The 14,839-nt window shown below is 50.5% G+C and overlaps 1 protein-coding gene across 1 annotated transcript in view; it reads right to left on the reverse strand.

The window, feature by feature from the left end:
* SLC41A1 (solute carrier family 41 member 1) overlaps positions 1–2,708 on the reverse strand; it is a 31,954-nt gene extending 29,246 nt beyond the window's left edge. Inside the window, exon 1 of the mRNA XM_065402971.1 lies at positions 2,325–2,708. Within this exon, the coding sequence (XP_065259043.1) occupies positions 2,325–2,708 (384 nt within the window). The remainder of the gene's footprint in view (positions 1–2,324) is intronic.
* Between the last annotated feature and the right edge of the window lie 12,131 nt (positions 2,709–14,839).

A 14,839-nucleotide genomic window follows, 5' to 3' on the forward strand; every position in this document is an offset into this window, starting at 1 on the left:
TGCCAGGTTACTGAGGAATGATGAAATTTGATTTGCTGCCTTCAGAAATAAAAGAGGGCTACCAACCCCGGGAGCTGCTGCGTTACCTCCTCCTCCACCTCCCACCGCGTTACTCCCACCTCCACCCCCACGGTCATTAGGGCAGATCTTGGTTTAGAGGAATCTTCAGGTTGATTTTGGGCTTCAGAAAGAGCAGGGGCTCAAAACCGGTGACTAAAAAGGTTTTGAAGGGGTGGGTTTTTTTAAAAAAAATAAACGTCCCAGTAAAACCATAGGAATTGCCACACCAGATGAGACCGAGGGTCAATCCAGTGGGCCGTACGAGCTGCTTCGAAAGGAGGCACACAAACGGCTTTAAAGGACAGGTCTGCAGGGAACTGGAGGGAGGGTGGGAAGGAGAAATCTCATTCTAACCCCTGCTAGGGAAGGCTCACAAAACCGAGATGTCTGTTTTGATTTAAACATTCCCCGGCAGCTCAGACATGGGAGAACGAGTACACTACCGGGCGTGTCGTCTCCTTGCTGTGCAAATCAAAAGCCAGCCAGAACGATAAGTGACCGCGGTTAAAGTATTTTCATGTTGAATGACCTAAGGTGTTGCACACCACAGCTCAGGACAGCTGTGCGGGGATTTTCAAGCCGGATTTTTATTTTGACAGCAACTCTTCATGAGGACTGCTGCATTTTGCTCAGATAAATAACCTCCCATACCCATAGCGAACTGGTACCTTATTCCTGGCATCAGTTTTTACTTCCCTTCAGCTGATGCACATTTTTGCTGTGTGACATTACAGCGAAAGACAGATCGAAGAAGTCCCTTTTCTATCTTGTTCTGGGTGTTCTGGAAGCTGGTTCACAACACCAGCCCTTCAGGACAGCTGGGAAATGGTTACGCTGCTGATCAGCTTCCAAGGACACAAGTGCTGGGAACACCAGGGTCGGAGTGTGTGACTTTGGCACCAGATCTATGGTCAGTTAGGTCACGTTCCCCACATAAAATCCAAGCAAACTGCACGGCTTGTTCACCCTGCAATGCAAGTCACCGCTCCCAGGGGCGGTTATGATACTCTCCAAGTCCAAGAGGTTAAGGTAGCTGCAGTAGCACACTACAATAAAATCAGATACTCTAGCTTTCTCAGGGGAGCCTTCCCACTGCTCTGCTAGAGTCACTGCTGAATGGTCCAAGGAATCTAATGTGCATTGCCAATATCATGCAGGGCAAACCCACCCACAAGAGGCAGTATCCCGAGTTGCTGAGTTTTAGAACTAGGGTCCCCCAGTCACATTCCCAGAAAGCTGTTTCCAACTCAGCCCTTTAGCCGTTTTCAGGGAAAGATCAATTTTATTTTTCAACTCGGTTCAGTTCAGGTTGGTCTCCAACCCAGCCCTTGGGGCAACATCAGGACGGAGCCAGTCTCCTTGGATAACGAGGGGGCTCTCTGGCTGCACACAGCCCCCTAACTCGTCCCAGTTTTAATGCAGATCAGGTAGCTGACAGAACCAGGGTGCTCTTGAAAAAACATTCAAGCACAGCAGAGGGTGAACTCCACAACAGCTGCTCCGGCTGCACACGTGTTCACTGCTACACTGGCTCTAGCCTTCCAAATATACATGAAGTTTCTCTAATAGCATTGCTCTTTGGTTCTAACAATTCCAGATTCAGAACAGAATGAGACCTGGCTGCGTCAAAATGGAAGCAGATGCCTATTTTCCAACTCTCCCCAAGTTATGAGTTTATCTTAAAGCACTGGAGAAAGAAGTTTGCCATTGGTACTTCTATGGCCCCCATCACAGCAGTAGCCAACCGTCTCACAATCCCATGCATTTATCCCTTCCTGTGAGGTAGGGCAATACTCTTATCCCCCTTGTACAGATGGGAAAATGAGGCACAGAGAGGCTAAATGACTTGCCCAAGCTCTCACCAGAAGTCTGTGGCAGAGGTGGGAATTGAGCTGGGGTCCCCCAAGTCCCAGGCTAACCACTGAACCTTCTCTTTATACACAGAGAAGCCTGCCCTGGGTTAGAGAAAGCTTCCCACATCCTCCTTTCCCAGCGAGCTCTTGCCTTGACAGACCCGTTAGGCAACTTGGGGCAATTCATTCCCTAGCCCACACGCCCAGCCCAACTAGCACTGTGGAGTACTCTGCCCAGAACTGGATAGCAATGCCACATTTCACACAAGCCACCCAGCCACCACCACCCGCCATGGTCCCAGCATTTGAGTCATCACTCTCTTGGGGTAGAATCAAGCCAGGAGCCAGGGAACAGGATTCGGAGCCCAAGCCATGCAGAGTCCCCAAAGTAATAGTAGGTTTTAGCCTTACCTGTACTATGTCCAGCACCATGCCAGCTGCTACCGTCCCAAACCCGGCCAGCAGGAAAGGGAAGAGGACCTGCAGCCCGATGGAGAAGGAGGTCTCCTTGAGAGGGGAGGCAGGCTCGGGGCCCTGATCCGTACTGGTGTCATCGCTCTCGTTGCTCTGGCTGCCGTTCTCCAACAGGGCGTCCTCTTCTCGTACCCCTTTGGCGTTGGCCCGGGACTCCAGCACCACCACCTCCACCCCTTCCCCGTCAGGCTCCAAGAACTCCGAGGGCTCCACGAGCTGCTGCCGGTCCGGACTGGCCAGGCAGTCCACGGGCACAGCCACGATTGGCAGCACCACCCCATTGGTCTGGTGAGTCTCCTTCTGTTCCAGCTTGGAGGACATGCTGAAGGGTGAATGTCCCCCCGACCCTCAACCTGGTGGGGCTACAGCAGGCAGCTGTCCCAGAAAAGACCTTCTGCCCGGGGCTTAAGCCAATGCCCCTTCCGGCATCTAGATACCACCTCCTTTGTTCTTGTGTGCCTGCCCTCGACTGCAGAGGCTGATCCCCTAGCAGAGATCCCCATCAAGCACAATCCAGAAACGGGAGACACCAACCACCAAGCCGGCAGAGAAGCAGGAGGAGATTCCAGATACAACCGCTTGGCTCTGGTTCTCCTGTTCCCAGAAGAAGGAGCCGTAGAAGCACACGCAGTCTCCCGGATTCTCTTCTTTGGTTCTTGACACCTTAGTGCATCTTCTTCCAACACGCAGAGTTCCCCCACCCAGCCCTGGCTCCAGCAGCTGGACTCGTACTCAGTTGCTTTTAAGGGGAAGCGAGGAAAACATAAAACAGAGTCAAAGAGTCTTTCAAACCTGGGTGTTATAAAGCAGGATTTTATAATAAAAAAGTTCAAGGGGAGTGGAATTTGGGTTCTATCCTTTTAAAAGAATAAATAAAGTTCCCCTGATTTCAGCTCCTTGGGTCATTCCAGTTTAATTACTTAGCCAGGCAAGGAACTGGGAGGATCAGAGTTTAAAAATAAAGCACCGCCTGAATGAACTCTCTTCTTCGGAGCTACAGATCTGCTTTCTTCTTCCCAGGGACCTTGCTTTCATGGGGAGACAGTGCAGAGGAGTCTTGGTTGGTGACTGGCAGCGGACAGCACTGGCCTTTTCATGCCTTGTAGCCTCTTTTCCCTGCTCTCTGCAGAACAGCTGGGTCACCAGCAAGCTCCAACTGCAGCAGTGAGCCTCTGCGTCCTCCTGTGTAAGGGAATCTCTCACCTTACAACACGTGGCAGGGATGACTTAACTAAAGGAACAGGAAGTTCCCAGATAGGGTTACTTGGTGAGCCTAGCTAGTGCTGGCAGGGATGCTGGCATTGAGTGACTGCCTGGCTCACACCCACGCTCCAGGGACTGCTGCGCTCTTTCACCTTAAAACAGGAGAGAAACAAGGGATACAAATATTTTATCTAACCTTTCCGCAGTCAGCACAATGGCGCATTCATTCAGCAACACTTCCCTCCCATGCACTGGCCTTCAATGGCTTTACTATTCTGCTCTCCAGAACTATGCTGCTGAGCTACACAACTCCCCCACAACTCCTGGCGCACACAGCGGTGGGACAGTGTCAAATGGGGGAAGGGGGAAGGGAAGGAGGTACAGATACCATACATCTCCCATCACCTCCTCCCAGCCTGTAAAGTCCTGGTTGGGATGGGATGCTCATGCACCAAAGTCACCAGACAGGGTGAACAGATATGCTCAGTCCAGAGGACAAATACCATTGTTCAGCCATTGAGAGCCACTGTTGCAACACGAGGCAAGCAGATGCACACATGTCCCCAGATGGCCTGCTGCAGGCTCCAGACGTGCCGGACAGCAGAGCGGAACATTTCCCCAGCCGACACATGGGTCGGCAGCCTCCGAGGTCAAGAGCCAAGATTTCCCTGATACTTTGCAATAAGCATGAGAGCAAGCCATAGAGCAGGGGTGGGCAAAATACAGCCCGCAGGCCGGATCCGGCCCATCTAACATTTCTATCCGGCCTCCTCTGCCCCTTCGCGATCTCCGAGTCTGGGCCGCTAGAAGTCCCACAGCGCAGTGGGGTGATCAGGCAGGCTGCATGCCTGCCTGCCGTGGCCCCACATCACTCCAGGAAGCAGCTGGCTGCTGCTGGCACGTCTCTGCGCGCCCGGGGGGGAGGAAGGCAGCTCCGCGCGCTGTCCTGGCCCCCAGCACCGTCCTCACACCGGAAACTAGTCAATGGGAGCTGCGGGAGTGGTGCTTGCGGGTGCAGGCAGAGCATGGAGACCCGCTGCCCCTCTTCCCCCCAAGGGGTGCGCAGAGATGTGCCAGCAGCATCCGGCCGCAGCTGCTTACGGGAGCGGCGTGGGGCCATGGCATGCAGGCAGCCTGCTTGAGCCCTGCTGCACCGCCAGCCGGGAGCCAGCCAGAGCCTGCACCTCATACCCCCTCCCGCACCCCAATCCCAGGTCAGAATCCCCTCCTGCACCAAACTCCCTCCCAGAGCCCACACCCTCTCCTGCACCCCAACACTCTGCACCAACCCAGAGCTCCCTCCTGCACCCAAACCCCGCACCCCCTCCATTAATAGAGTAGAAATGTGCGGCCCGTGACGACTCACCAAAATCCGCGGAATGGCCACCCTGCAAAAATTATTGCCCACCCCTGCCATAGAGGGATACCATGGTTAACAGGCATAGTCCTGAGCAGGCTGGTGTGTGTGCACTGCTGCCCTCTGCTGGACAGAATCACAAGTGCTCCATGGACACCATGGGCCTTGGATTGCTAGGGGAGCTGGAAGATCAGAGCTCTCTCCCTGCAACTTTGCAGTACAGTGAAGTAACTTCTGTGTTGTGGTACAAAAACCCCCTAGTGAGTACCGAGTTCTGCTCAGTGCTGGCTGGGGGCTCAAGCACAAGATGAGCACCTGCCCTTCTCCCCAGACACCTGCCCTTCTCCCCATTAGTATCATATGTGGAAGGGGGGGCATGTAATAAGCAAAGGCATTTTACCACACTGAACCATCACTATGTTTGTAAGGTGAATCCCAGCTTTGCTGAACGGATCTTGCAACTACAGTGCTATGACAAGCCACTCAGCTTGTAAGATATACCCTGAACACAGGGTAGAGTGCTGAATGCAAAGCTAGCTGGACCCCCCAGAGGAAAAACCCCACATGAAGCTACAGAGTTTCAACCTGCTCCCTTGACAAGTCTTCCCAGTTTAGTCTCCCTTGTGCTGCAGGAATCTTTACTGAGGGTGGAGGAAAGCTCATTGTGTTACAGTCTAAAAACCACGCCCAGTAATAGTGTCAATACACTAAGCAACGGACACTGGTGCTTAGTTAACCACTACTGGTTAGTGCTTCCTTTTCACCCTCCCTCTGACAGCCTGTGATTCAGGTAACGGATCATTTATCATCATTACTTGCCATGCCAATGCCCACGGGTAGGCCAGCCTGTGATTCAGGAATCTGAGTAATCCAGCCAGCTCCACAAGGCCCCTCCTACCCCCCAGTCCAAACACATGTTTAAGTCACACCTCAAAAGCCTCAACCTCTCCCCACTCACCACCGTGGCTGTTTGGATTGACTATGTCTATTACCCCCAACCTCCAATCGAAGAGTGGAACAGGACCCATCACACACACACACACACACAGTGTTCACCTTCCCTGGGTGTCTCATTCTCCATGAATTGATCTCCTGCCTCTAGGTAATACCTATAACGCCCCTCCGATAACAACCCCAATGCCATTGGCAAAACTCTCCTGCCCAGAACAAATGCCTTTTGAGTCAAGTACATCTAATATCCATCCCGGCTATATCCCATTCAGATACAGAATTTTAAAGGGACTTGCCCCCCAAGTCCATCACCCCCACAGCCTCTGCTGGGAAAAGATGCATCCAGTCTGGGATTTAGAGGGAAAGCTGGAGACTGACCAATAAGCCTCCTTCCCTAAGGAAAAACAAATGCATTCCCATCCCACATTCACCTCTCCTAGGCACACTGTCCTTACCATACATGCCTTGGCAACCCTGCAAAGGAGAATGCACCCCAGCACCATCCAGGCAGAGCCCCACGGTGGGGGTCCTATTATTGGGGCACACCCAGGAGCACCGGAACAATTTGTATAGTGGGGGTGCTGAGAGCCATAGAACCAAATCAAACCCTGTATCTGATGGAAACTACTTCAAGCCACGGGGTGCTAGCTGCAGCACCCCCAGTTCCAGCACCTATGGGCACACCAGGCGCTAGCAACAGCCTGAGGATTAGACTGACATACCGCAAGGAAGCTGCATCGAACGGCGGCTCCTTCAGACACCACCACCCCAGAGGCATGAAACTGAACTGCATAAATCCCGGGGAGGATGCAGGTCCCCCCACCCAAATAAGAGTCCCCAGTGCCAGCAGGAATGTGCACGGGGGCAGAGGGTGATAGGGACATACCCTGGAACAGGGCCGGGCACCTCCCCCAGCGGGTGACAAGCCCCCACCTCCACCCAGTGACCCCCCACATCCCCAGCAGTTTGCACCCCGCTCCCCCCCCATTGTGCCAGGCTCCCGGCCGGCTGCAGGATCCCCGCCCCGTGCACTGACCTGCCCCTGGGGGCTGCTGCCGGGGCCCGTCCGCTCCCTGTCGCTGCCTCTGCCCCTGTCCCGGCGCGGCCACCGCTATATCGCCACTGGCCCAGCCTGCGCTCCCGCGGAGCCGCCGCGGCCAGAGCAGGGAGCTTGACATCACCAGCCTCCAATGGGGGCTCGGCGCCTGCGGTTCTGCCCCCTTGTGATTGGATGCCGCCTGCTGACGCAACAGGCAGCCCACCCCCGGCCGGCGAAGGACTCCTTTGGCAGCATCTCTAGCCAACCGCAACTGGGAAGGAGGCCGGGGAGGCGGAGCGAGGGGCCTGCCCCCTGTCACTGGGAGGCGGGGCTTCAGGGAGAAGGAACCAATCACAGGCTGCCTGCAAAGCTCTCAGTTCCTGGCTGGTTGCTGCGGCGCTGCTGGTGTGCACGTGTCTGGCTGTCGCTTCCCCAAGCAGCGTGGTCAGGTCGCTGGGGGTGGGGGGATTTGGGAGCCCGGATGCCTGGGTTCTGTTCCTAGCCCCAGTGGGTGGGGGGATTTGGGAGCCCGGACGCCTGGGTTCGGTTTCTAGCCCCAGGGAGTGGGGGGATTTGGGAGCCCGGACGCCTGGGTTCTGTTTCTAGCCCCAAGGAGTGGGGGGATTTGGGAGCCCGGACGCCTGGGTTCTGTTCCTAGCCCTAGTGGGTGGGGGGATTTGGGAGCCTGGACGCCTGGGTTCTGTTCCCAGTAGGGTGACCAGACAGCAAAAGTGAAAAATCGGGACAGGGGGTGGGGTAATAAGAGCCTATATAAGAAAAAGACCCCAAAATCGGGACTGTCCCTATAAAATCGGGACATCTGGTCACCCTAGTTCCCAGCCCTAGCGGGTGGGGGGATTTAGGAGCCTGGATGCCTGGGTTATAGTCCCAGTGCTGGGAGGGGCATGAGGTCTAGTGGTAAGAGCAGGGGGCCTGGGAGGCCTGTCTCCTGGTTCTACTCCCAGTTTGGAGGGTGGGGTGAAGTCTGGGGGTTAGTGCTGGGAGCTAGGACTCCTGGGTTGTAGTCTGGCTCTGCCACTGATAGAAGAATACTTAGCAGCATCCCTTTACATTTCTAAACCTGAGAGACTTAGGTGATGTTTTGAAGTTAATTGAGAATTTTATTGCAGGATCAGTCAGTGCTTGGTGTGCCGTCTGGGCCCCACGCAGAACAAGGGTCAACAGTAAACAGGGGTCATGACTGCACTGTTACATCCCAGAAAACAGAATCATTACAATCATACTTTATCCCTACAGAGCACCTTTCTCTTCAATAGATCGGTGCACTTTTCAAACCTTAATTAATAAGGCCTGGGAGATTGTCACCATTATCTCTGTTTCGAAGACAAGGAAATTGAGGTGAACCCAGCAGTAGAATCCATCTCTCCTGACTCCCAGCCCCATGCCATAACTCCAAGCCCATACATTGCTCTTTGATAGCTCTTTACATATAAGAATCTCAACATGCTTTACAAATGTTAATTAATTAAGTCTCCAAAGATTTGTGCCAGGAAGGCATTAGATTTTTTTATCCCCATTTTATAAAGGGCTATGGTGGTGAGCCACTGATAAGTGACACAGCCTCATGGCCACTGAACAATTGTTAGTGGCAGAGTTGAGAATAGAACCCAGCTATCTAAGGCAGGGGTCGGCAACCTTTCAGAAGTGGTGTGCCGAGTCTTCATTTATTCACTCTAATTTAAGGTTTCGCATGCCAGTAATACATTTGAACATTTTTAGAAGGTCTCTTTCTATAAGTCTATAATATATAACTAAACTATTGTTGTATGTAAAGTAAATAAGGTTTTTAAAATGTTTAAGAAGCTTCATTTAAAATTAAATTAAAATGCAGAGCCCCCCCGGACCAGTGGCCAGGACCCGGGCAGTCTGAGCGCTGCTGAAAATCAGCTCGCGTGCCATCTTCAGCACGCATGCCATAGGTTGCCTACCCCTGATCTAAGGTATGATCTACACACATTTTTTAAATGGTATAACCATTTTGGTTAGTGCTGTCATTTTTTAATGATAAAACCCCTAGTGTGGATGCAGTTATATAGGCAAAAATATGCCCTAAACCAGTATAAAGTATTCCCCTTCCTATATGGGAATAGCTATACCAGTATAAAGCCCTTTCCACCGGTATAACAACAGCCACACTAGGGCAATCATGTTGCTTTAACTGTACTGTGATAGTTAGTGCAGTACAATGTATGGTGTAGACAAGCCCTTCTAGGCTAAGCTCTTCAGGGCAGGGACTGTCTTATGTTTGTACAGTGCCCATCATGATGGGGCTGAAGACCTTTGGCACTGCTGCAATGCAAGTAATAATAATGAGTCCTGGCTTCCTGGCAAAGTCACTGGGAAGGCAAGGCATCACTTATCTTACAAGTATGTTTGTTAATGCTGTATTTGTGCTATGAATCCTCATGGAGAAGTTGAGAGAAAAGAGATGGCAACTTGCTATGGACTTTGTGGACCTGGAGAAGGCGTACAGTCGTGTACCAAGAAAACGAATTGGGTGGAGTTTGTGATGGAAAGGTGTGCAAGAAAGCTATGTCCAGCTTATCCTGGATAGGTATGATGGAGTGACTACTGTAGTCCAGACTAAATGGGGCTACAGTACAGAATTACCAGTAATCATTGGCCTGCAGCAGTGCTCAGTGTCAAGCCCCTTTTTGTTTGCAATTGTCATGGATGTGATAAGTGAGAATATATGACGGCAGCTGCCTTGGAACTTGCTGTTCTCTGTTAGTGATAGGTGCAGAAGATGGTGAGACCTTGGGAGCCAACTTTGAACAGTGGCAACATAGTTTTGAGCGGGCTGGACTTAGTGAACGTTGGTAGACCAAGGCTATGATAATTGAGGTAGGAGGACTCACCATGAAGGATATCACAGACAGAAACCATAGAAGAAGAGTGAAAGACTTTAAATACCTAGGATCAATGGATGCTGCTGATGGTGCCCTCCTGAGTAATGTCTGGCATTGTACTAAGCTTCGTGGGGCAAATGGTGTGAGCTGACTCCAGTTGTCTGTGACAAAAAGAAGCCAATATAGTTAAAAGACAGCATGTATACAATTGTAATTTGACCCATCTTAATGGAACAGAGACTTGCCCAGCCACAAGAAAGAAAATCAGTGTGCTGTCCACCACAGAGCTGAAGTTATTGAGATGGTCAAATGGTTGGACACCATGTTAGGATATGAAATGGAGTTTTAAGGGGCCTAATGCAGTTTGTTCCAATAGAAGACAAGTTGAGGGAGGCTAGGCTACCTTGATAAGGGTTTATCCATTGGAGATCGGAAAGCTGTATCGGTAGGATGGCTCTTGCAATAATTGTGGATGGAAGATGACCAAGGGGAAGACCAAAGATTCAACTTGGACTGGATATCAGTAGACCTCGGAGAGGCCAGTCTGCATGACAGCCTGGCCTATGTTCATGAGTTTTGTATGAAGGCTATAAAAATCGCCAATCCTGAAGAGGGAAGTGGCACGAAAGAAGTAGTAGTCCTGACTTCTACTCCTCGGCTCCATCCACCAGACCCCATTGATTCTATCAAATATAGCTGCAAAGGGGAAAATATACCGATAAGGAGATACATGTTCTCATTCCCAAATCCTGTTTATGGCAAACTCCCTCTTCCCCCCAACAAAAACACACCAAATGCAGTAATTCCTGCTGCTGAGAACTCATTGCTCACTGCTCTGTAGGATTCAATTTCTCTGAATGAAACCAGCTTGTCTGATTCAGACAGGTTTTTTGTTTTGTTTTTTAAACTCACCAGTGGAACTTTTGACCAGTTGTTGTTTTTCCTTCCTGCCTTTCCTTTCCTCCCAGGAAATGGTCAACGGCAAGTTACTATCCAGAACTGATTACGTGATCCCAGACTTGGTGCCTTAGAGACAGGTCCTGAACCAATGGCTTCTGCAGCACGGTAGTGCAAGGGAGGGGGGAAAGGGAGAGGAGAGGATGGGGGCAAGGGTGCAACACAGGAACTGCTTCTGGTCTGCTTCCCCATCACACACAGAGTGAGTCTAATATTACTGACACTAGTGACCTCATCTCTTAAAATACAGAAAACAAGGCCGTCGAGGTTGTGGAACAAGAGAGGCGTTCTGATGGAGACCTCTAAAGAGTTATGTTTTGTGTTATTTAACCCCTCTGTGCTCAGGGAATTACAAGCTAGTTTTGCATGGGGAGTTGTTTTTCTTTTAGTATTTGGGATGGTGGTTTCGGAAGGGCACAGTGAATCAGACACTCTTTAAAGCGAGATTGGCATTAATAGCTAGAATTAAACACCAAGCTGTCAGGTATCAGGTAAGCTTTTCCCACAGTGCTCCACTGATGAAGGTCGATCTTGATACAGGTACCTATGCACAGCTCCGCCAGTGTACCTCAATCCCAATTTTTAGCACCTACAATTATTCCAACGGGGGTTCCTGCACACAGCTCTGCTGGTTCACCCATGGTCTGAACAGAGAACAATGGATTTCTGATCAGGTCACAAAACATACACCGAATGCCCTGCCTATATATATGTATATATTTTGGTCTAACGTGTGGTGAGTTGGCAGTTACTGTGGGCCCTAGATAGCCATCTAATCTACCTATCTATTTTTTATATAGTGCTCATCCTCCTGGTATCTGGAATCTGAGATGATGGCAGAGGAGACTTTGGAAGGTCAGATCTTTAGCTGGTATAAATCAGCATGGCTCCATTGATCACAGTGGAGTCAGGGCCGGCTTCAGGCCCCAGCTGAGCAAGCTGGTGCTTGGGGCGGCAGATTGTTCGAGGCGGCATTCCGCCCATACCTAGGGCGGGACGGACGCATTTTTTTTTTGTTCCGCTCCGGCTGCCCTGTAGGGGGCGGCGGTGCGGAGAACCAGAGCGCCCAGCAGGGCAGTCCTCTTCCTTCCCTCCCCGGCGACCGGAGCGGAGCCCTCGCGGCAGGCGGCAGGAGGCGGCGCAGCGGGAGGGGCTGCGTGGCAGCGCCCCTGCTGTAGCCCTGGCCGCCCCCTTCTCTCTCTCTCCCACCCGCTCCCTCCCCCTCCCCCCCCCAGCCCGTCCCCCTGCACCCGCGATCCGGCCGCGCCGCAGGTTTTTTTTTTTGCTTTGCTGTTCTGGCCGCCCCGTTTTTTTTTTTTTTTTTTTGCTTGGGGCGGCCAAAAAGCCAGAGCCGGCCCTGAATGGAGTGATCGCAGTAGAACTACACCGATTTACACCAGATGAGGATCTCACCCATTAGCTCTTTGCTGATCTCCAAACTTGCCCTCCCCTATCCCTGGTCAACTCCTGTTTTCTTGATTGCTCTCCCAGACTCATGTGAAGTGGTGATCTGTCCTCTCTCTTTTTTTAAAAGAGCAATGGCATTGAATAAAAAACCTGGATCCCAATATCCCTGAGCTGTGGGGAAGTTCAGCCCTGGATTCAGATCTGGTTTTGCAGTTTGGGCCCACCCCATCATTTTAGGAAAGTGCCACTCCTGCACTGCGTGAAAAATGAAAACTGCGGTTTAAACTTTGCACATGTGTTTGCTCCAGCTTTACAAAGATCCACATAGGATTTATATTTGCTTTGTTAATCTGGAAATAGTAGTAGAAGAGTGGGTGTATACTGTCCTTTTGAAAATCAGCTGCATGACGCATGCAAACAATGTAATCTATCAACATGGCAGTTAATGTAAATGTTAATATAAACCTCTATTGGCTGAGAATGCACCCGCCTTGTTTTGCTCTGTGCCCGAGATTTGGAAAGCATATAGCTGCCAAGATAGGTGTGTGGGGCATGCAGAGCTAGCACTGCATCTACAGTGTTTAAATTTCTTTTCCATGCAGTGCTGGAATGACCAAATGAGGAACAGGGAAGGAACTCAGCAGCTGATCCTGGAGGTTACAAAGACAGCTGGTGGCATTTAAAATCCTGCTCTCATTTACAGCGAGGAGGAAAATACAGCATTGCTGTTGCCACTGAAAGGGGAATTTGCCCCATGTCTTAGACACAGACCAGAATCAAAACCCTACATCCAAATATCCCTGAACATTGGGAATGTCATACATTGGAGCCAAACTTCACGGGTGAGCCCCATGTGTCCACTGAAGTCAAAGGGAGTTTTGCCTTTAAATACAATGGAATCGGAGTTCTGTCTATGTACTTATTTAAGCACCATTACCATAATAATCTCACAACACACATTAGAGGTAGGAAAGTATTATTCCCATTTTTATTGATGGGGGAAACAGAAACACAGAGGAACTAAGGCCCAGATCCTCCCAAGTATTTAGACTCTTAATTTCCATTGAAATCAATGGAAGTCAGGAGCTTCAGTACCTTCGAGGATCTGGGTCTAAGTGACACAGGAGGTCTGTGGTGGAGCAGGAGCTTGAACCTAGGTTTCCTGTGTAGAATGACTGGCTACTTCCTCTTCCTCCCTTGTCCTGTCAGCCAGCTATATCAAAACTCCAGCTCTGAACTATGGATGGGAGGGGATCCAGGTCCACTTTCCAGCCCCCTCTCTGTGTAAGACGAAGCTGAGTTCTATTTTATGCTCCCTCCCTTAGGGAACGGATTCAAAATTGCTTCCTTCGCAGTCATGTTACAAAATGAATCAGTGTTTAATGGAACGATAAAAAGAAAATGAAAATATCAAACCGTCTGGATTTATTTCCGCTAAAACGACACCAGGCCAGGTTTTCTAACCTTCTCGAGCAAAGCCCTGAGGCCCTTTTAAAATACTTCACTCCTTGGGGCGTGCAAGTGCTAGAGCCAAATCCTCAGCAGGTATAAATCAGCAGAGCTCCTCTGGGTTTGATTGACAGTAGCTGAGGGTCTGGCCCTGGATCAGTAGCAATCACTCAATAACCTTGTGCCCATTTTTTCAGGGGTAGCTACATCTCCCATTGACCACCATTGCACTCAAAATCGCAATGCACAGAAGTGCAAGATCAGGCCAATTAGTTAATCCTCACAACCTCTCTGCTGTGAGGGAGGTAAATATGAATCCCATTGTACAGCTGGGGAAAGTGAGGCACAGACAGGCCAAGTCACCCCCAAAGCCACATCATATTCATCCTAGAGTTGGGAATAGAACCCAAGAGTCCTAACTCCTGCTTTGATGCCTTGGCCACAAGATCATCTTACTTCTTTTGTTCAAGAGAACCTGACTTTTAGGACTCTGTTTGTTTCCCCCTTATCTATGCCTTTTGTACAGGTTTTGAAAATCCATGTGCTCTGAACGCTTGCCCTCCCCACCGAACACAAAAACACCACACACAGAAGTGTGACCTTGTTTATTAACGGCCGGGCCAGCTGCATGCTCAGGAAGTGGAAGCATGAAGGAAAAAACCCCTGAGACGAGAAAACAGAAATAGATAAAGTCCAAAAAGGCTGCACTGACGTGCAGAGATCACACAGGCAGGAGGATGAAAGGGCAGGAAATGGGTTTCCAATTGCTGGGCAGCAGGTACAAAAGGCAGCAAAATGCTTTGGAAAGGAAACAATTTACAATCTGGCCACACTGGATCTCAGAAGATTAAGCCCGTGCATTTTACACCAGCCACATAATTTTTATCAGTACTAAACTGTGACTCTGGAGAACCGCATTGTGCAGGAGCCTAGTAATGGCCTATGGAGTCATTAGCTACTAATTGGATCAAAATGGAGGGCCTGTTGTGCTGTATGCTTTACAAACAAACAGGAAGAAAGTCCTTGCTCTGAAGAGCTAACAGACTAAATAAACAAGATGGACAAAGGGCGGGTAGCAGAAAGGAAGTGTAATTATCCCCATTTCACTAATGGGGAACTGAGGCTCAGATGCTCAAAGGTACCTAATTCCCAGGCCTCTGAGGTGTGCAATTCCCAGGTCTTAGAAAATTTGGGACAGAAAGATTGAGTGAGTTGACCA

This window comes from Emys orbicularis, chromosome 4 (assembly GCF_028017835.1).
Source record: "Emys orbicularis isolate rEmyOrb1 chromosome 4, rEmyOrb1.hap1, whole genome shotgun sequence".
NCBI classification, from domain to species: domain Eukaryota; kingdom Metazoa; phylum Chordata; order Testudines; family Emydidae; genus Emys; species Emys orbicularis.